Here is a 23,207-nt window from a genome sequence, read left to right as displayed (position 1 = left end):
AATGTGAACCAAACGATAACTTTGAAACTTTGACTTTTAAGAAAAAAAAGGATACTCAGGAAAAATGTTTTAATGATTTATTCCATTAATTACAAGCAATGTTTAGCAATAAAAACAAAGGAAAAAGACGGTAAAAAATCCAGAGATGTACCGATTCGAACTTAAGATACTAATTCATAAACTGATTTTGAAAATGAACAGAAAATCTCTTTGACATTAAAATTGCTCCTATTTATTAATAGATATATTTGTTTCTATACATACACAAAGAGTTCGATTAACTTGAAAATGATGTTTATTACATAATACTCATAAAAAAATCACTAAAGATTATTTTTAGAGTTTATATCTGGAAAACATAAATATACATATGTTAGTTAAAAATACCAAAAGACATTTAAAAAATTCATTTCACAAATAAAATGTAATAATTGGCGCATTTCTAGGAATTTCAAGCACAATCTGTACATGACTCCATGTAATTATTTTTTTAAACATTTGATTGTTTGGGAACATTAATGTTTATTTCAGATTAAAATATCACTTTAACTTCTGCTTCTCTTACTGTTGAAGTGTTTAGTACACACAATTTACACTTCTGGGTTAACACTATAAATGTAAACATTTCAGAGAATAAAAATGGAGAAAAACATTTTCTCTCTAGCCTATAAAATTTACGTAGTAAAGCAGTGCGATTAATCGCGATTAATCGCAACACAAAAGTGTGATTAATCTGATATTTTTTTTACACTAATTAAATTAAATGTTCTAAATGTAGTTTCGTGTGTGATTTTATACTGTGATTATTTGCGGATAAGAAGTGGTCAGTAGATGTTCTAACTTTAAAAAGTTTGCGATTAATCGTGATTAATTTTTTCTAATTAATTGGTTATAAAAATTGTTTTAATCGATAATTTAAGGCCATTTTTGTATTTTTCTGTAGTGAAACTTAACTTTTACCTCATTCTAGGGTTGAAAAGGGTTTAATTTGAACATATTTATGAGCTTTTCTGAACTGAAAGTGGTAGGAATTAATGTGGAGACTCTTTCTTGTGGATAAATCATAATTCGATTCAAAGCCTGAAGCCCAGATGGAGTATTTTTAGAGCGGCCATTCGATCGGCCGCAGATTAAAAGCAGCAGAAGTGATGAATGCGTCTGACCTTTCCGCCGTCACCCCTCTCCCTGCGTGAGGCAGGAGTCCTCTCTGATGCTTGGAGCTGTTAAAGTGATCTGTTTGCTGTCTAGTTAACAGAGGGAGGGAGGACGACGGCGGGGAGGAGGAGAAATGGAAGAAGGTGGAGGGGGCTCGGTGGAGAGAGAGAGAGAGAGTGTGTAACAGGACACCAGCCGTTCTCCTCCCTCTTTCCTCTCCTCTCTCCTCTGCTCCGTCTCAGTCCCGCCTGTGAGCACCTCCATGGAATAGCTGCATTTTGCTCTGCCGAGGCTGCAGGAGACCCCCGGGAGGGGGAGCAAGTTTGGCGGATCCGTCTCCTTCAAGTTGGATCATCTCAGGAGGAAGCTCCTGGAAGGTGAGTGCTGCCGTGACCTCCTCTGTGAGGGCAGCGGCGGCGTCCTACCAGCAGATGCACACATAGCGTCTGTGGGGCGAGTGCTAACAGGTGCAAAGCCCCCCACCCCTCACAAGTCACAAATTAAAGTAAATCGGACGAGCAAAAGCTGGGAGAGATTCCAAACTTTTAGAAGTTGGCGTCTGTAACGGAGCTCCTGACTTACAGGGTGGGGTAAGAACACACGCCGTCCCACATCAGACACTTGTTTACTGGTTCCAGTCTCAAGTCAGGGATGGGCTTCAGGCTGATTTGTGTTCTGAGTTCAAATCCTCAACCAAAAACTGGAGACGGAAATGGGATTTCCTCAAACTGCAAGAGTTTGTTTTCTTTCTAAATTCACTTTGGGCAGAACCTCCGACACGACAAGATGGAAAAATCATTGTGTCCACACCACCACCATCATCATCATCATCATCATCCTCTCTGGAAACAAGACTCAGTTCTGACCTCCGTTATGGAACAACGTTTAATTGCTGCTGCGGAGAATCCTGCCAGACTGCAGGAATTTCTGGGCCAACGTGCCCAGCAGAGTTAATTGGAGAATTTATTATTTCTGTTCGTGCACCTCAAAGCCCCTCGTAAGCAGACGGAGTGAGAGCGGTGGGTTAGATCATCCATTTTTATTGGGGATGAAGTGTCCAAACCTCACGGGACGATCTTCTGTCGATGGGTTTTGCAGATTTGAGGCCAGATCTGCAGGGAGGCAAAGGTGGAGACGAGTTCAAGAGGTCACTTTTTTGAAGAATACTTTCAAAACTGGAGACTTTTGAGTCAGAATAAAGCTTAAAAGATGATGCAGAAGGGCTGCAGCGTCTGCGCATGCTCTCTGCAGCTTTACTGGCCCAGCAAACAACAGCATGCAAGTTTGAACCGAAAACTAAAAATTTCATCGCATTCTCTCCGACCATCAATATTTCATTGCACATCAATAAGCAATAAGATTTGTCTTTTTGCATGACGTCGTCTGCAGCGGTTCTCTGCATAACAGGTGGCGCCCTGAGAGCTACAGACAAGTCCGTCCCCCAAGCAGAACGGTACCTGTAGGAATCAATAATTCAGCTGCTCTTGTTCTGTTATTGAAAGACAACAGGGCGGCTAAGAGGGAGGGACGAGGCTTTCTATGAGAGTTGTGCAGATTTACTCCATCCATATTTAAATACGAGGGATGTTTCACAGCAGGGGTCTGCATAAGGCAGGCAGCATCACAGTGGACTATACTCTGAAGACTTTTCTTCTGAAACAGAAGCCTACCTGTATCTTCAGCTGTTCTGAGCTCTTGATCAGTAATCATTGATTTTCATGGTACTATCATTCCATCATTGAGTGAGATGTAACTATGATGAAGAAGCTCAATGTGCAAACGGTTAAATTACTAAGGGACGACATGAACGTAGTCAGAGTCCAGGCAAGGGTCAAACACAATGAGCAGGCAGGAGTCAAAACACAGAGGATCAGACATGGGCAGAATGCTCAGACTGCATGCAGGGCAAAACAAGACTTCGCACCAAGCAGACTAAATACTGTTTGTGATGATTGCCTGATGTGGAAAGTGGTTGGGAGCAGAGAGCAAAGGCTGATGGGAGATGCAGTGAAGAAGGTTCTTGGGAGAGTGTCAAAACTCAGGCAATGGCTCCCTCTGGTGGTCGAAGGTGGAGGAGGATGCTTGAAATGTCACAGAAAATGACTTACTTCTGGCTCCAACCAAAAGAAGCCAACTTTTTTCCTGATATAAACGTCGCCATGTTGGAGCCAGGTATCGTCAGTTAGCAGCGATTTGAGTTGACACTTCTGTGGCAACCACTATCCCCCAATCCGGAGTGAGCTTCTTAGAAGACCACACCCTTACCACTTGAAAGTGAGCTACACGAACTCTGTCGACTGTTGGACTGAGAGGGACCTGGTTGCAGGCGAGACGGCGCCCAAACGCAACATTAAACTCATCATTAGCCGGAAGCTGAATTTGTGTATCTATACAAGAAGATTCCTAACCCTAACCCAATTCCGGTGTTTGTCTTTAGGAAGGGCAGGAACTTCATTCGAACTTTTGGTCTGGCGCCATCTTGGGGGCCATGTTGTTGTATGCAGACAGGTCCTCTTGGTTGGACTATCTTATTGGCCAGTTTGGAACTTTTATAACTTGTACAATTGACAAAATATCGTGTGAAAAATTAGGATTAGCAAAATAAGAAAGTAGCAGAACGAGAATGGTTATTCTGAGAAATACAATGTTTATTTCTCAACAGAAGTCTATAGATATTGACTTCTTGGAACCAGAAGGTACGTCCTGTTTCCTGTTTAGAACATGACATGGGAGAGGTCGCTCAGCTAGGTTCAGTACATATGTCCTTACCTCTCTGTTGTATGTGGGACAACATGACCCCAAACTAGGGCCAGGCAACTGCAAGCCTCGAGGTCCGGTGTGTCTGCATGATTTCCAGATTTCCCAGTCCTACTTATGACTGATTTAGTGGTTCAGGTGTGTCCTGCCAGAGCAGAGTAGGTTGGAAAGCATGCAGGAAGTTGTCCATCCCTGCCCCAAACCCATTTTAACACTATATCTATCTACACGCATCTCGGTATCTATATCTTTTTTTATTATTATTATTTTTCTGTCCAGCAGTTGAGCAAACATAAGAGCTGATGACGTCTTGTGTGGACAGATTAGACTGTTAACAATATGGGGTTTTGTATTTTTGAACACATGTATAGACCCCTTTGTTATGTTATTTATTACATTTTTGTTTGGGACATGATACAAAAAACAATAGAAAGACAAGGGACCTTGTGCCGACACAGCCAGGAGGCACTGGGTCCCATTTTAGAGTCTTTGGTACGACTTGGCCTGGAATTGAACTATCGACCTTCTAGTCTCAAGAAGGCCATTGAGCTTGTAACAAACAAACAAACATGTGCCTGCACAAAGTAGAGGAAGCGTTTGATGTGTCCTGTTGGCTTCTGTAGTTCCTGGCAGTTTAAGCACCTTTGTCTTTAAGAAACTCTTGACAAATGATTTGACTATAAATCAGTCCATGTTTTAACATTTTCATGTTGGCACCATATTAATAGTTGGTACCACATCGATACTGAAGGTTGGAACCAATTTCTCCACTAAATTTTTCCACTTTTTAAATGTTTTAATTGAAATTCTGATAGTTTTTTTTTTTTACTTAACTGATTAAAAAATCTTTTCTAAATCTGATTTTTTTCTGAATTAAAGTCTAAATGTATGTTGTCACCTGTTATGGCTCCTGAGGGTGAAACAGGGGTTCAATTACTTAAGTTTGTTTCTTCCCACTCCATTTCAAGCAATCAATCAAACTCTATTTGACAATCATCATAATTAATGGATTCAATTTGTCGTTTATTTTAAGTTTAAATGGGGCTGGTTATGAATAAGGTCAAAAGGTTTAGCATCATTCACCATTATTTATTACCCAATAGATGTATGAATTGTGTGAAACTTATTTTTTGTTATTTTTAATGTCTTTTTAACTTGTTTTTATTACTGAAAAAAAAATCTAATTACTTTTGTTTCTGAAAAACACAAGTTATTGTTTCTTTTGTTGTGAAACAGGATTCTGACAGATTTAAAAATCAGAGCATCTTCCTGGTGTCAGATGTTTCCCAGATTTGATTCAAATAACTTTTTCAAATAATTAAAACAATTACTCTGGATTTCCTGAACATAACTCTCTTGTAGTAATCATGACTGTGTAGAGTAAGTTCAAAACCTTCAAGACTTTTGCTTGACGGTACTGAATAAAACCCAGCAGTGCCTCCACTTCCTCAGCAAGACACAACATGGAGGAAAGCTGCCATAGAAAGCATCCTATTGTAATAACTCACAGCATTGGAGACATGGATATTGGCTGCAGACGAAAGAGTGCTGCAGAACAAATGTTTTCCAGAGGATAACGTGTTGTTCTCCGCCTCGCCTGCAGGACACCTCCTTAGTACATGAACAAGGCGTCCTTCTACTCTCAGTAACTAGCTTTCAGAGCTGTCACACCTGGGCTACACAAGAGACGAGCAGATTGAGAGGCAAGAGAGCACATTGTCCAAATATGTGCAAAAACCTATTTTATGCTGTAAAAAACTACTGTTTACATTATCTCTTCTGCACCGATGTTAATATTTACCTAACTCATCTTGAACGTGTCATTGTCTTAAATGCTTATATTAGCACTTCATGAGGGCTTGAGTGATCCCAGGAGTTTTGTTGTCTGGTGGGGTTTTCTATGGTAGACGGGTCCTAAGTGATGAACTAGTCCCTATGGAAAACCTAAAACCAAGGTCCGCTATGTCACACAGAATGACATCCCAGGATTGGGTTTTGCAGCCCAGCTCATGACTGGAGCATTTTGAATACTCTTCCTGTTGTCCCTCCATGCTCTAGAATGACTACAAAAAGCTGGTGCTGCATGACGTTGGCAGGTGCCTCAGTGGCCCAATTCGTGAAAATGGACTCAAGCCATTGGGTCATGGACTGAAAGACTCTATAAACGTATGCGGTAATCTGAGCAGTTCTGGACAAGCTGACCTTTACACACAGTTTGGGCTTTGAAACCCAACTCATGGATACAGAAGTTCTCTGGGTAGCTCTAGAGCAGGGGTGTTGAAAACCAGGCCTTGAGGGTCGGTGTCCTACATGTTTACCAACCTACCTGCCACTGAAGCACCATATTGCCAAAAACACCTAATCCAGGTAATCAGTAGCAGATGAGCATGGGTTTCTGACCATTGAAGCCTGGATTTAGACTCCCCTGCTCTTGAATAACTACAACAAGCTGGTGCTGGGTGATTTGAATGGTCTCCAGTCATTGGGTCATGGACTGTCACCTCACCGGTTGAGAAAGACTCAAAGCTAATGTGGTAGTATGAGTGGTTCTAGATGAGCTCACCTTTACACACTGTTTGGGCTTTGAAACCCAACTCTTCCAGAGAAGTTGGATTCTTCTCCACTCTAGAGTTACCCAGAGAAGTTGGGTAACTTTAGAGGAGGGGTGTCCAAAACTAGGTCTTGAGGGCCAGTGTCCGACGTGTTTTCCAATCAGCCTGCCATTGAAGTTTATTGGCTAAACACACCTGATCCAGGTAATCAGCAGTAGATAGGTCAAGGTTTGAGGCCTGGATTTGGACACCCCTGTTCTAGAGTATAGGTATAAGTGTAGGTACAGGTATGGTGAGAAGCTGGAGAGGATTTGCTTGTGGCAAATCATCACATGTCGTGGTCATTGACTGTATGAGAACTGGACTGACTGACCGCCCTTGCATTCCAGACAGGAAGTACCTCCTGGCTCCAAGAAGCCAAAATCCCAAAGACTCCTACAGAGAAATAAACAGCTATTGATCAGTCATGTTGTCAGAATAACAATTCCTCTTTTTTTTGACAAGTTCTTGCTAATCCTATATTTTTTCATTATATTTTTTATGTAGTGCAAGTTCTTCAAGTCATAAACTGGCCAATCAGATGACTCAATAAAGTGGGTGGAGCCTGCTGGCCCCTACATCAAACATACTAAACGTTTGACAGATTTGGTGGGTGGTTAAAGTGGTAGGGGTGTGGACTTCCAACAAGCTCACTCCTCATTGGCAAGAGTGGTTGCCATAGAAATGCTGACTCAGACTGACTAAACCATTTACTGCAATCTGGCTCCATATTGTGAAAAAATGGTGACTACAAAGATTTAATTTGATCAGATTTTAAACTAAAATAATTTCTGAAACATTCATCGTAAAATGTTTTTGTGCTTTAGTGGTGTAAAAATGGCAAGTTGAGTAAGTTAGCATGCACCCTTTGGTAAGCTAGTTTTAGCAATTAGCCGACTGGTAAAACTACAGAGAAAATGAAAATTTACCACAAAGTTAGGATACTATTGGTCAACTTTTAATAGTTTTTAACTATAACAAATGACTTTTTAGCTTTTGTAAAAAAAGAGAGAGAAAAAATAAAATTAGCTAGTATCTGTTCCTTGTGTTCAATGCTAAAAGAGGATAGAAGGACATGTGCTGCAAAGAAAAATGAATGCAGATGAAAGCTTTTTTATCATAATTTGCTTTATTAAACTAAATAGAAATGTTATCTCTGATTTTTTTTAATTTTCTCCGACAGCGCTGACCGGCTGGGGTACCTGTGTGAGGCAGTAATGGGCAGACCAGAGGGGTTAGCCAGGCCACCTCTGGTGTCAGCCATGGCACTTTGCCTCCTGGCTTTGCTGCTTCTGTGCTGCAGCGTCTCCAGCCTCCCTCCGCCTCTGCCAAGAGTCTTCCTTTCCTTTGAAGGTAAGAAAAAGAAAAGGGCTCATAAATCAACAGCCCCACGACTTGTGTTTTCGCTCGCAAAGTACGCCGCTGCCACGACTAAAGCAAACGATAAATCCCAGCCCCGAGGGGATATTTTAAGAGATGGCGCATTTGCGAGTAATCTCCTTTCAGTCAAAGCGATATTCCGAATAATTTCCTCTCGTCCGAGCTTCTACTTCCAGGAGATCCTTCTCCAATCTTGTGGTCCTGCTGAGTGTCGGCCAAAAGTCAGGCCTCTGCGGGAGGTGGCACTGCCTGTCAGAAAACCCTCAATCTGTTCCTTGTTAAACTTTAATTACAAAAAGCTCTGCACAGCTCCAGGCCAGTGGGCACTGCGGTTTCCTCTCCTTTTGGGTCTCTTCAAGAGTTCCTGACGAGATAGTTTCAGCACTTTTCGACAGGATTTTGGCAGGTTATCAGTGTGGATTTAACTTGGGTGATGGTGTCACCCGAGTTAAATCCACACTGTTGCTGGACGGTGTGAAGGAGCTGAGGGTGTCAGTCTTTAGGGCGGTAAAAACAACCAAATGCTTTCTTTTTTGCAGAGCATGAAATTTGGCTTTTATTTCCTTTTCTCTCCTGAGATTCTGCAACTTTTGTGTGACTTAGAAAGTGTTTTGATTTCCAAAAGCAGTCCTATCGTATTCTAGGAACTCAAATTGTTGATTTTCACTAAAGATTGTAGAAAAAGTGACTTTTTTTCCCCCGTCTTGGTAAAAAAGAAAAAGAGTAAAGCTTAACAACAGATGTAGACAGACTCTTAAGGACAAAGGTGGAGGTTCATTTCTTACGCAAACACTGGAAACTCTCGCCAAGAGAAGAAACGGAGCTAGTCAAAGGGTGGGTCGGAGTGAAGGAAGCCTCATGAAACGTGACTGCGAGGGGTGGACCAAAGGGGCAGGTGGTTTGGCCCCAAAACGTCGGCCTTCCGAGCTGGATTCTTTCGCTCCCAGACCTGTTGAGTTTTATGGACTGACGCCAACGAATCCAAGAAAATAAACCTGCGCCGTAGATCACAGGAGACCCGAGCGCTCTTGTGTCGAAGCTGAAACTCAAGCCGGGGGTGAGGCAGGTTCACGGGACTCCCGTTGTAGCCCCGTCGTCCTGCGGAGAAGCCTCCGACATTCCTCTACCTTCCCTCCGATCCTGCCGTGAATGCAGCCAAACCACAATTAAAACTGCATAGTAAACAGTGTGAAATGCAGCTAACCTAAATAATAAACTCTCAAGTGGTGCTTTTCTCGTTGGAGCCTCGGATAATAAACTCGAGCTTTTTCTATTTAGGGAAATCGTGCGATAAAAGATAATTACCCCCCCCCCTTTTCAGTTGCTTTAAATGTCTCTCCAGCATTCCTGCTGACCCGGTTTGTGGTGTTTTTACTGATGCTCGAACGCTGCAATTTCAGCAAGAAACAAATGCTTTCAAATATCAAAACACAATCACTCATAAAAGCTTATTTTAAAACTTTTCTTGGAAGTTTAAAGAAACTTTTTAGGTCTACTTTCCCACACAATGTTTTTTAAAATTGCTTTGTTGTGTTTAAACTGCTTTAATCCAACTGTAGAGACGCTGATTACCCCATTAGAATTCGATTCTTTGCATGATGACTGGAGTCTGACAAACATTTGAGGTTTTAGACCAGAAGCTATCGGCAGATAATTTATGACCGGTGGTCACCAACATGTAAACTGTGGAGTAATTTAACTCTTTATTAATACTAATCCTAGACACAAATATTTACATAGAGAAAAAAAATCACGTTTCACTCTTTCAGTTTCCTGGTTGACAAAAATGGATTTAGTTATTCTAGATTTCTGAAAAGGAAAATCGACTGTTGGTAAAGTACAGATCTTAAGCGCATATAGTACTTTAGGAACCAGACATAAGATAAATTATTTTATTAATTCATTTTTCATGATAGAGGATATTTTTTTAAATAATCAGGCTTAAAATTACCTTTGAGTATTTCTTTAGAATTTAAAAATATTTTTTTTCTTAAAAGAGTTTATTTGTTAAGTAGAAGATGCGCTAGGAAGACCACAAGCTCGATATCCGCCCCGTCACAGAACAGGCAGATGGCTGATTCCATAACTGTAACATGTTTATTAACACAGCTAAAAGTCTACAAATCTAAATCAGGGTCAGGCAGGCAAAAGTCAGAGAGTAACCGGAGTGGTCAGGGTCCAGGTAAGGGTCAGGGCAGGCGGCAAACTAGCAGAATCAAAGATGAACCAGGATCAGGTAAACAGGAGATCAGGTCAGGATGAAATGCTCAGTATGCACCCTGAGAGGTTCAAACAATACTTCGCACTGAGTGTGGTCTGAGCAGTGCTTAAGTGTTAACTTCTGCTGGGGTTGATGGGAGATTGAGTGCAGTCAGTACTCAGGAGATGGCTCCCTCCGACGACCACAGGGGGAGACAGAGCGTTGGATCCTGACCGCCTCATTCTGATACATCCATTTGTGGCAGAATGGATCCATCTACGTCTGTTTTTCTTGTCTTGTATCTCCAATAATGATCGCCATTTTTCTTGTGTCAGTAATGTGGGAGAGCATGTAAACAGATGGATGATGGGACGTAGTCGCAGGCTAACTCTGGGCCAACTGTCCCGCCCACAACCGAGAGATCATAAGACGATCAGAATGGAACTTTAAATTTTAAGATGTCACTAAAATCATTAATTTTGACATAAGAGTCTCACAAATGAGAAACTGTGAATCTCTGGGCTCCAATAGTTAGCTATAGACTCATAAAAAAGGGGAAAAAATGCAGAAAGTTTTTCATTAAAATCACATTGACTGCATTTTATTTGAATGTTGCACAGACTTCTGGGAAAACTTGAGCTACAACTGACCTGGGATTCACAAACGTCTGGTAAATTTGTGCAAAAGTGAGTCTTTTAGTTCTTGTTACTCATAAAAACTGTTTTTACACGCTTGCTATAGAGATGTGAATCATTTTGTTGATGAATACCAAATTTCAGCAAAAGTTTTAGTTTATGACTCGAGCAGACAAGAAATGTTTTAAGAATGTGTTTAAATGAGAGATATGTTTCTGGAAAAAGATGTTCCTTAATTTATAGAAAGACTGGAGTGTCAGTATGTATCAGTAAAAATTGAAAAAACTTCCAACAAATGAAGCCATTTTGACACAAATTCTGCTTCTTCTTTGGTTTTCAAAGAAGGAAAACCTTAACTTTTGGTAGTTTTTTTCTATCTACTTGTGTAAAAGTCACTCAAACTGATGGTTGGTTGATGAAAACACTTTTTAGAAAGCAGTTGACGTAAAAAAAAAAAATCCAGTATTCATCTCCTGGGCTGATAAATGCTGAAGTGTTCAGTTCCGGATCATTAAACCTCATCAACAGTCTCACCCTCCTCTGGCAAGCCTCCACTTTCAATCCAAATTAAACTTCTAAATATATACAGTTGGGATGTCGCGACATGACGGATGTTGGAGCGTGAATAGGCCCGCGGAGGGCTTTTGTGTGGTTTGTGTGGATTTTGCCGCTCGGGGCCTGTCGGGGAGATTGATTGAAAAGGATTTCTGCTCCTTCCCTTCAGCACCGGGAGAGGTGGAAATCAGGAACCGGACGTCAAAGACACCCCTTCCCTTTCATGACTCATTGCTACTGCTAATCATCCCCTATAATTTACCAAGAGCGGCGCTTCGTTCATTCAGACTTGAGGGGATGTTTACGTTTTTGCAGGAGTGGATTTTTTGGCATGATTGGGTCTGAGTGGTAAAAGATTTCTATGATTGTTAGTAAACTACATGTTTTTTTTTCCTTTTTTAACCCCGCCTGAGGCTCATAAATTGCTTGTCTTTATCTTCATTTTTGGGGATTATGGGACAAAAACTCTTAGTTACTGTTACGGTTGGCAAAAAGGAAAACGATAAAGCTGATTTTAGCACTCACAAAGTATTTATAAAGTATATTGAAAAGTAAACAACTCAGTGTAACTCCTGTTGCAGGAAGTGTCTTGGCGGGAAAAAGAGTCGCGATTTTTTTTACACTTTCTTAAAAAAGACAAAGTACAAAATAAAACTATATTTCAAAGAAAAAAAAGAGAGAAAAAGATGTACTGAACATAAACATAACACTATAACACGGTCTATGGTTAATGTGCTGCCGTGCTTCCCAAGTTCTAAGTCCAACTTAAGTCCAATAAAGACACGGCAGCTCCCAAAATGCATCTTAACCAATAAGAGGCCAGAACGGCCGCATGACCAAAGTATGACAGGCACATGCATCCATGAAACAGAATGAACAATCTAATTTCAGCCAAATGGCTCCAACGCCCATGAAGAAGTGATGTTCCATGAGTGTGTGAGTGGATGTTCTCGATCAAAGGGTAGGAAAGTAAATCCAAAATGGCTGAGGATTTTTGTCCTGAATTTCCATCCAATTTTTTACCCCACTGGGGCCACAGTGTTGCTAGAAATTATCCCAGTTACTGTTGGGCGAAGACAGGATACACACTGGACAGGTTGCTAGCCTGTCACAGAACCTATAGAGCTTGAGCGATCGCGCCCGCTACGCTAGCCAACCGCCCAGTGGACAGTGTAGCAAGCTAGCGAGTATTGCCACCCAGGGTCCAGCAGAGCTAGCAAGGTCCACCACCCAGCCGGCCAGTCCCTAGTGGAGTTTGCTTGCTCTGACGGATCCTGGTCAGCAGAGCTCGCTATGCTGGCCCACCAGCAGTTGGTTGCCCGGCAGATGGTGAGTCACTGCGTTGCCATCATGGTGGGCACGATCCCTCTAGCTCCATGGGCTTATGATGATTTTCTTATTTTCATCGAGACAATAATAAAAAGATCCTCCAGTTTTATTTTGATTTCTCCCCTCTCAGGTTAATTCTCAAATTGAGCAACAGATACAGTTACTTTTTAAATGGCCATCAGGAGTGCAGTACATCGCACTGAAAGAGACTCGTGGTGTTTGGGTGAACCCACGTTCACCTCTGTAGAGCTCTCCAAAATATAGTCAGTGTTGCCCAGCAACAGACTCAAAACGTCATCACTGCTCTAAAGGAGATCTGCATGGAGGAATGGGCCAAAATACCAGCAACAGTTCATAAAATCCTTGTGAGGACTTAAAGAAAACGTTTGACTGCTGTCACTGCCAGCAAAGGATATTCCCCAAAATTTTAAGATGAACTTTTTGGGATTTTTGAGGATTTTTCTCCTTTTGTCTCTCATAGTTGAGGTATACCTAATAATGAAAATTACAGGCCTCTCTCATCTTTTTAAATGGGAGAACTTGCACAATTGGTGGCTGAATGAATGTTTTTTTGTCCCACAGTATAAACCTAATCTACTCACTCAATATCATGCATGTTTTCTATGATGTAGCAACAAACAAAGTCGAGAAAAACTTTTGTGGTTGCTCGGTGGCCGGGGCAACTGTTGTAGTGAGAAGGAGCTGAGACAGAAAGCAATCCGGTACTCACCTATATTCATGAGCTCTGGGTCGTGACCAAAAGAACGAGATCCCGACTACGAGTGTCTGAAATGAGTTTCGTCCGGAGGGTGACTGGGCGCTCCCTTAGAGATAGGGTGAGAAGCTCGGTCACAAGGGGGGAGCCTTCTCCTCCACATTGAGAGGAGCCAGTTGAGGTGGCTCGGGCATCTGGTCCAAATCCCTACTGGACGCCTCCCTGGAGAGGTGTTCCGGGCATGTCCCACTGAGCGGAAGCTGGAGAGACTATGGCTCTCGGCCGGCCTGGGAGCGCCTCGGGATCCCTCCAGAGGAGCTGGAGGAAGTGACCTGGGAGAGTCGTCTGCTGTGCTAACGCATAACCTATAAAACTATTTTTAATGCACATTTTCTGTTTTCTACGCAATATTTCTTCTTGAATTACACATTTGTAGTTTTCTCCACTTTTTTTTATACTTTTACACTGTCTTTTCAGACTTTTTAGAACCACAGAAAAGTAGAAAAAAAAGTTTCTTTTATTTTTAAAGGCTTCTTTTATTTAATATATCAACACCAACTCATCGCCCTCTTTGCAGCCTTGTTAGTTCACATCACATCTTGATTCTCCAGAAGCTGGACGCTCCACCTGGATGTGCTTTTGCGTCTCTGTCTTTGCTTGTAAAATCCTCTCCTGGAAGCCTCGCCTCGCGGTGACAGAAGAGCCTCCCTGACAGTAAAATCCCGGAGATTTACTGTCAGCTGGAGGAGCGTGGAGCCAGAGGCTCCTGATGCGTGCAGGTGAGAGGTCAACCCTTCAACTGTCGGTGGCGTGTAAAAGGAAAGCCAGGTGCTAATTGGGGCTCTTGAAAACGAGCCGTTTGTCAGCTTGAGTTTCAAATCTTCCCGGGAATATTAAGCATCACCTTAGCATGTCAGCCATGCAGTGAAGCCTGCAGCCGGTGCCGGATTACATCACCGTGCACGCACAGATGACCGGGGAGGGGAAATACAGCCCCGTCTCATGTGTCCTATTTGGATTCGGCGCCTGATCTCGGAAACTCGGACAGCACAAGCAGAGCGTCTCGTGCAGCCGTGTGACAACATTGAAGGATGTCTAATTGGCAGCAGATGAAAACTGGAAAAATTAATGGCATTCAGGAGATTAAAAAAATCTTTCCTTGTGAGAGCCAACGCTGGCTCCTGTCCACCAGTAGTAGCTGCGGTGCATTAATGCGCGCTGTTTGCAGTTTAAGTGCTGGGAGCAGCTTCTCTGGGAATGCCGAATATGTCGGTTGGACAGACAATCGGACGACTCTGTCAACCAAAACCGCTTTGGGTGGTCGTCTTCTTCCTTTAGATTGGCACCTTAACTACCGACTGCTGTTTGCACTTCTGACGTCCCATCGTTGATGCTTTAATGTCTTTCTGTGGTCGCATAGCTGCCCGATCCGGAGAACTCCAGCACTCTCGGTGTCTCTCGGAGGAAGGACAGTGTTTTGAGCTGTAAGAGTTTCAAATATTAAATTGTAAGGAGGCCTCTGAGATTGCTGATTGGGGGAATTTCCATTTTTCTCCTTCAGAAAAATGGAGAAATGGCCTCATTATCCAGAAGCTAATTGAGCCATCTGCTCATGTTGAAGTGTTTTTTGAAGGCACTCTGGATTATAAAGTCAAAGTTTGGTTGTTTTCAAATTTATGTCATAAATTATGTGCACCAAACTATAAGCTAGACAAATGAGTCAAGGTACTAAAACACCGTCGACTCGCATTCAAGCAGCCACCTTCAATGAAAAGTCTACAAAATTTTGGGCTTCTATGTTCAGAATACTTATGATCACGCGTTTTAATTCTGGTCGTGGGCTCTATTCGGCGGCGTTTTCACGTTGAAACGCAGCAACGCGGTACTGGGACCAATCAGGGACTGATCTGTGGACAATGTCGAAACATTGAAGTACCAGCTGTTGTAAACATGATCACAAAGGAGACATTAATAAATGCGGTTTGTGACAGACCGGATTAATACGACACCAAGATGGACATGTATAAGAACAGATCTGTGAAATTAAAAGTCTGTAACAAGATTTGCAGGATTCATATTTTCACACATAAGTGGCGAATGAGCGCTTTTAAAACGAAAAACAAAAAAAAAAGACGAGGAATCCATCTACCTGCCGATACCTGCTAGTCAGGCGCTAGTCTGGCGTGAACACCACCGGGTGAAACCGTGTATGCGCTCCCAAAAAAGCTTGCTAGCAATACGCCGCATGTTAGCCACATTAGATGCATTAGCCACATTAGCGTGTTCTCAATAATACCTGTAACTTCAAACCTTGGTTGCAACAGTAACAAATAAAGATGGCTGCCACGAAAACAAACGTTGCTTTAACTATGCAAATTTGTTAGTAACACAATAAAAGTAAACGTAGTCTGAAAACACTTTAGTGTGTTTACAATAACTCCTAACCTTATTTCCTGCAGAATTAATCTATAGGCGTTCACGATTATAAAGCTCTTTTTTTTTTGTTTTGCTGTTTTTTTAAAGTGCGCATTATCCTGTTGAAAATATGGTCGGTAACGAGCTTTGTAAACTTGCATTCAAACTCCGATATTCAAGCGTTTTTATTTTTTTTAAATCAATCCAGACATTTAGTTAATTTAATTAAAGTCCCTTTTTTCTGCAAAGATAAAGCTTCTGTTTTCACAAATGAGCCAAAAATCATCCTGGACCGCCCTCTCTCCTCCACTTCTCACGTCAACAGCATCACAGGACCACCTACATCCATCTCCAGAACATTGCCTGAATTATTGTTTTCCACAAAAAAAACTCTACACAAACTTCAACCGGTCCAAAACTCTGCTACTTGCATCACATCCCGTCCATACTCAAGCAGCTATGGGTACAAAATCCTCCTTGTGTTCTACAAAACCATTCACGACCTCGTCCCCACATATCTCTTGAATCTTCTTCAAACCTTCACTGAGGTCCTCAACTCCCTCAAGAAGCCCACTCTTCCTGGTTACAATGCATTTGTCTTTTTTAAACTACTAAAACTTAATATTTGTGGGTTTTTTTGTTTTTTTATTTGTGCTTGAGTTCTGAGAAAAGCGCCACATAAATAATATTTATTATTATCCTCATCATTATTTTTATTATATGCTGATTTTATCAGGTAAAACATCTCCAGGTCCATCTTAACATGTTGTTTAATTTACTCTGTTGCTAAAAGTTTTATTTTTTTTAGTTAATATTAGCAGAAAATTTGTATGACGTATTGACAAAAAAAGAATTCACCCATTAATTGCAATGTGAAGATAAAAACAGTAAGGCTAAAAGGAAATGTGTCGCCACTGTTTGCCATCCATCACCCAAAACCCGAATTATAGATGTTAAAGTCGTCGTTTTGGGCATTTGGCAGCGAAGCTTCAGCATCCCACATGTTTTCCAGACACTATGAATCTCATTTTTGCTTCCTTTCCTCATTGCGGTATGACAACAATCCTCCCACTGTTCCGACATTCCAAGCCAGAACCATGGCAGCGTTGTTTACTGCAGTAGCCATCGCCATAAAACTGGGTTATTTGATTATGCAAGCATTTTTTGGGGGGGGGCAGCTTTGTCAGAAGAGACTGAAACTTCGAGAAGAGCCACAATTGTGGCTGTTTGCATTTCCTTCTGTGCTTGTACTGCATAATCAGAGAAGAAAAAACAGATGTGGGCTCATCTGGGTCTTGATTGGTGCCATTATAAACATTAGCGCACATTGACAAGTCTCTTCCTGATACCCACGGTTTGTGGGGCGGTTTTTGGGGCTCTTGCTGTGTTTCACCGCAGTCACGACACATAGACATGTTCTTGTTACCTTTCTGGGTTTACTGTGTACTTTGCATCAGAAGGACTTATGCACCAACGATTAAACCACGTTCTTAGCCCAGGGTGTTCACACTGCACTCGCAGGAAGGGGCTATTTCTTGGTGTGAAATGTCAAAGTGATGCAAATCTCACGAATCTTGCTACAGAATCTTTATTTTTTCCTATTCCGATATTCTAAAAAAAAACTTCCATCCTGGCAAAGAATTGCAATTATTATTTTCTCCTCCGTGATTAATTTTCAAACGGTTGGCACTTCTGTGAATTTAAATGGGGAACCATCAATATGTTCTAACTAAATCCGATTTTCCAGGTTGATCAAAGGTCGACCGGATTTAACTGGGAACACACATTCAACAGCCACGCTTTTTATACGTAGAGCCCAAAAACTGAAACGTATTTAGATATGAGTAAATCCAAGAGTTTTGAACATGGAAGCCCAAAACGCGTGTACTCACGTTTCAGGCTTCCATGTTCAAAGTCTTAAAAGTGGTTGCCAAGGGCAGTGTAAATTTAGCTATACCAAGATTTTACTTTATCTTTATTAGCATATAAACACGCTAGTGCAGAATTTAGCTAACTGTGAAACACACTACCACCGGGGGGCAAGGTAAACTATTTAACTTAAATTATTTTGATTACTGTTATTAATGTTTCATTTTCCTTCTTGTAGTTCAGGTGTCTCTCCACAGAGGGCGCACTACAAATAAATGTACTTTAGTTCAGGCCCAGGAAGTTATTCTGCATTCATGTAGTGTTTCAAGATTTGTTGTTTTTCCAATACTCATGTGTGACTTCCAAGTGGGACGGTCCTTTTTCCAATAATTCCAAAACCACATGAACGCACCATTTCCCTGAGTTTGAGTTCTTCTCTGAGGGACATCAACCTGTTGGTGAAAATGGATAAAATGAAAACAAAAATCACAGTTTTGTAATAAAAACTCCGAAATGTTTTCTGTTTTAAAGTAATTTTGAATCAAGATTTCTTTTACGAGGTGAATTGCTAAAGAACTCCACAAATCCACTCCTGATCCGGCCCTTCTGTCAAATTTCAAAACCCTTTGTGGCCCACAAGTAAGAAATTTTGCCCATACCTGACCTAAATGGTAAAAAAAATGTTTATATAGGCACAAACATGTTAAAATATTACATAAAATTAAAAAAAATTCCATAAAAAAGATCAAAATTAAATCCTAAAAAATAAAACAACCAGAACAGGTAGGAACGATGGCGCTAATTGGACGATGACATTTGTCCATCATTTCATCTCAAAGTAATTTTGCCATGAAGTGATACTGGATATGATAAGTACCAATCAGAAAACTTTATTAATAGACACATTTGAAAAGGCTCAAACTTTAAAAATCAAACATCATCTAATCATAACTCATCACACATTTGCGCAATTTTTTTTTGAAACTCTAGAAACGTTAAAAAAAATTAAAATTACCCTGTTTTTATAAAATCGTAATTATGCAAAACTCAAATCAACTAACCCGATACGTCATTCAAAAATATTACTTTGATTTACAGCAGATACATGCCAAATTCTGCCACCGCACTCATCATCACCTATCAAAGGAGACGTCGGCGTCTTATTCAAGCTATGGAGCAGCGAGCTGAGTGGGAGTGGCTACGGATGAAGAGATTTTGGGAAATGAAAAGGATTTTGTGGAACGAACATTTCTGCTTGACACGCCCAACTTTTGATGAGCTGTCGGTTGGTGGTCATGTGACTCATTAAATTCGAAAAAAGTGTTGCAAGTTTTGTGAAATATGTCAGTTTCAGAATGCTTTAAAAACTATCTTTTTTATTTATTTTTTTTTTTTTTAATTTTCAAAACTTTTTAATTTTGGAGATTTTTTTTTTTTTTTGTCAATGGAAATGCAGCTAGTACCGACTTTTTATTTCTTTTTGTGTTTCCTTTTTTATTAATTCATTTTTTTCCATAATTTTGTTTTGATTTCTAAAATATGTTATTTTTTATCATTTATTTTGCTCTTTTAATTGTGATCTTTAACATGTTTTTGTTTTAGGTGATTTGTTGGTGTCATTTGAAGTTCAGGGCCACCATAACTCCAGATTAAGAGCCATTCAAAGACCATTCAAAGACCAGACCAATACTGTGTATTATGCAAGAGTAGAAAAAAAAAACCCAAAACACTGTACTGTAAAAAAATCCAATTTACTATAAAAAAATGACTCCATGTGGTGCTTTAAAGTTTGATCAAAGGACTCTGACAGCACGATCCTCAGAAAGAAACGCACACATGGTTCGGAGGTTCATGAATACACTTCTGTGCGTGCTCCTGTTTTTCAGAGGCCCATATTTTAAACCCTAATGGGTTCCTCCTTTTGCAGATGCCTGACTGACAATCTGACAGCTCGCTTGCACAGCCAGCTTATTTTAAAAAAGTAAAGAACCATCTGTGCCAGAAGTTCATCCTCAGAACTTTGCTTGCACGAGACACGAGTCGGGCGCCATCTGGATACGCAAAAGTTCAATTTAATCAACAAACGTATCCATCTGGATCCCTGTCAAGATTTCCTGCTTAATCCTATTAATCTCTGTTTTTGAAACGAAAATTCACGATTAAGCCCAGCAGAAGATGATTAAACACTTTTAAATGAAGCAAAGTGTTTGTGGCAGCTGCCTTTTTTAATTTATAAATTGCAGAAAATAACAGACGGACATTCGTGTATTTATGGGTTTGAAAGGTGGAAAGATATTAAAAGTTTGGCCAATCAAAAATCCTCCTGTGAAATAAAGATCTGGTTCTTAATTACTCGTTTTATGGGTTGTTCAGCTCGCTAACAGGCAAACGGCGCCGAAAAACAAGAAATAAGTAGGTCAATAAGATGGTATTGTCTTCTTCTAACTTTCTTTAATTTATTTTATGTTAATCAGATCAAATTAACTTTTGAGGCAACTCAAGGGAAGCTTTAGTTCTTACTGGCAATTTGACTTTTTCTACCTGAGATTAGAAATCCTGAAATTCCACAAATGTGTAATTATGTCCTGTAGCAATCCTGGACAGCAAGGACCAAATTATTTTCAAAAAACTTTCAAAAACCCGCCAAAATTTGCACACATATTATTATGGGTCAAAATGAATGACCCCGCCCCCAAAAGTGATGACATCACAGCTACAGAAACACCAAAATCTCTTATCAGGCTCAGAAGAAATGGTTCTTAACCAAGTAATGAAACCAATAACACACGTGTCGGGGATAGTTCAAAGGAACTTTTACATTTATTATGGGATGGCCCTAGGATCAATTGGTGGCAAAGTGTGAGAATTGGGAATTTTCATGTTTTTGCACAACATGGGAAAAGGAAAATTTGCAAAAAATCACAATCCACCAACTTTTAGGCCTACAGCGGCAACTAAAGTTATGGTAACCTTTGACCTCAGAATGTTGATTTTTTTTTTAAAAAAAAGAGATCTTTTAGGATCCGCTACAAATTTAAGCTCCTTTTAGGGATTTTAATCCAGCACCTCCTTTTGGTCGATTCTTAATTGCAATAGCGTCACTAGTTCACAAATGTGGCATTTCCTTTTTTATCGCACATTTTACACCAGAAAATTGCGAAAATGTGAATCCTTGATTCTAGCTGAATAAAACAATATAACTTACGATATGAACACATTAGAAATGTGGGTGTGGTTGACAAAAACCTCAGTTGCTATGGAAATTAAAAAATTTACTTTAGCCGACTCTTTTAAAAATTACATAGACCTGTTCGTCACCCCAGGACGACAAAAAAACGAAATGGTTGCTATGGAGATTAAACCAACAGAAAGCCACAATTTTGAAAAAAGTTGTTTTTTTTTTATGACAGCTCTGACCAGGGTGGTTGAGGGGGAGGGGTGGCAGCACTAGGTCAGTGGGGGCAGGTTGGGGGAGGTGTCTTTGAGCCAATTCTTTTGATAATAAATGCTATTTTTATGTTTGTCCTTTCATCTGCGAGTTAAATTCCGCATCATTTTGACGTGTGGCTCGTCCAGCAGTTAGAAAACAATCGCCGTTAAATTTTGAATGACCTCTGAGGTCTCTTTTGCTCAACAAAAAAAGACTTTTTTCTTTCTTCCGTCAGGTCACTTCACATCAAAGACTCTTGAGGCTCCTCTCGCCTTTTTCTTACTAATTCCAGCGTCCATTGAATCCATCGGGGGGTTATTTCACAAGCAGACCTCCATCCAAGTGAAGGGGGCGCCGCGGTTCAAAGGCAGGGCACAGGAGACTGCTGTGATCTCCACGGGGACGTACAAGGGCCACCTGCCCTCATCCATTATAGAAAGCCCTCCAGATGTCTGGTTCTTAGCCTGTCTTGTCTACTTGAAGCATCATCGCACAATCATGAGATGAAGCTTTCCTAAAAACACATTTTTCCTATTTATTGTGTCTTGCAGATGGAATTCAACCTCTGCACCTATAATACCACAACACAATGATGCTCAAGTGATGGGTGATCTCAGCAGCGAGGAACGCACATAAACACCACTAACTACCTACACATTTTTTGTGTTTTTTTATTCCATAGATGAAAACAAAAACCTTTTTTTTGTTCTGATATGACGGCAGACGTCATGGTTTGGCGTTTTGTCAGGCGCCGCCAACACAAATGAGCTGGGTTTGGCTTCGGCGTGTGGACAGATTAGCATCCTTCTTCTTGGGTTTATGAGTTGGCTCAGACGCTGTAAACATTTGGTCTCACGGTGAGCGCTAAACGACCGACAAAAGACAGACCCCTGCGCTCTGCTGTTAGTGAGCAGGTGCACCATCTGGTTCCTCAAAGTTGGTGTTTGTTGGAGATCTGATGTTGTTTCATCACTGAGAAGATACTGGATCCGGTGGAATGTGGACTCCAAGGGGGTTGGGTTTGGGTCTCGCTGAATGTGGTGGATCTGTGGGGCGCCAGCTCAGCACCGGGCTGAGCCGGGCCTCCACCCTCGCAAAAACAATTCAAAGTTCAGCAGAATATCAGGCAGATATTTCCCCCCGCCACTCCCTTTGGAGAGATTTGTTCCTCTGCTTTTGGAAAACTTCATCTCACAGAATCAAGTACAGTTTTGTCCAGTTTGAAAAATGAAATTAAAAAATATTTCAAAGCTGATATAGAAGAAAATTTGCATTTTTTTATAGAATATTTTCTAGTTTTTAGCTTACAGAAAACAGACCTTTATTTTAATAGAGCATGAAAAAAGTTGAGATTATCAGTCAAATTTAAAAAAACTTTATGAATCACGAAAAGTTTTAATAGTATAAAAAGTACATTTTTGCAAGTGTGCTAATTTTTCACAGATTCAATTGACCACACATCTATTAAAATTAAAGATCAACAACAAAATACATGAAATAAAAAAATAAGAATACTCAAAACTGACAGTGAATTAAATTAAATTAATTTATTCATTTTAAGTCATAATCTAAGTTAAAAATATATAATAAAACAAGTCTATTTATATGGCTTTGATATGTTTTAAAAAATCTAAAAGAATCGATACTGAAATTTAAAAAAGAAGATGGGATAATGCATTCATAATTTTAACAGATAAAACGCTAAGAGAAGTTGATTAAAAAAATGAACATTCATGCAGTTTTGGTACTTTTTAGTTGCAGCACATCTATAAAAGGACACAAAAAACCCAAAAACTAACCAAACAAAGTCCATAGAGTTCATAGAGAACCAAAACAGAAAAAAATAGAAAATGGATGAATAAATAAATAATTTTATTTGAAATACAGTAAAAGAAAAATAAGTTTTTGTCATTTAAGATGAAAGGAGAGGGAAAAAATACAATAAATAAAGTGTTTTTATTGTTAGTAAAAAAATCTTTATTGAATAAAACAATGAAAAAAGGCTGTTTACACTATTATTATGCAACTTTTTAATATTTTTATTTTAAAAGAATTTTTTAAATCTTTTAATGAATTAAATTTTGTATTGTCTTTGTACTTTTTGTTTTCATTATTTTCCTTTTTTAATCATGTTTACATTTGACTTTAGTTATTTTTAAGCTGTTGAAATCTTAAA

The 23,207-nt window shown here is 40.2% G+C and overlaps 1 protein-coding gene across 1 annotated transcript in view; it reads left to right on the top strand.

The window, feature by feature from the left end:
• Nucleotides 1-1,357: 1,357 nt before the first annotated feature.
• sema3c (sema domain, immunoglobulin domain (Ig), short basic domain, secreted, (semaphorin) 3C) overlaps nucleotides 1,358-23,207 on the top strand; it is a gene marked incomplete at its 5' end in the record, with an annotated part of 54,586 nt that continues 32,736 nt past the window's right edge. Inside the window, 2 exon segments of the mRNA XM_024288867.1 lie at nucleotides 1,358-1,532; nucleotides 7,687-7,856. Of these exon segments, the coding sequence (XP_024144635.1) occupies nucleotides 7,721-7,856 (136 nt within the window).

The sequence above is a fragment of the Oryzias melastigma genome, linkage group LG23, assembly GCF_002922805.2.
Source record: "Oryzias melastigma strain HK-1 linkage group LG23, ASM292280v2, whole genome shotgun sequence".
Taxonomy (NCBI): Eukaryota; Metazoa; Chordata; class Actinopteri; order Beloniformes; family Adrianichthyidae; genus Oryzias; species Oryzias melastigma.
Note: the sequence above shows the minus strand (reverse complement) of the source record. Positions and strands in the feature narration are given on the sequence as shown.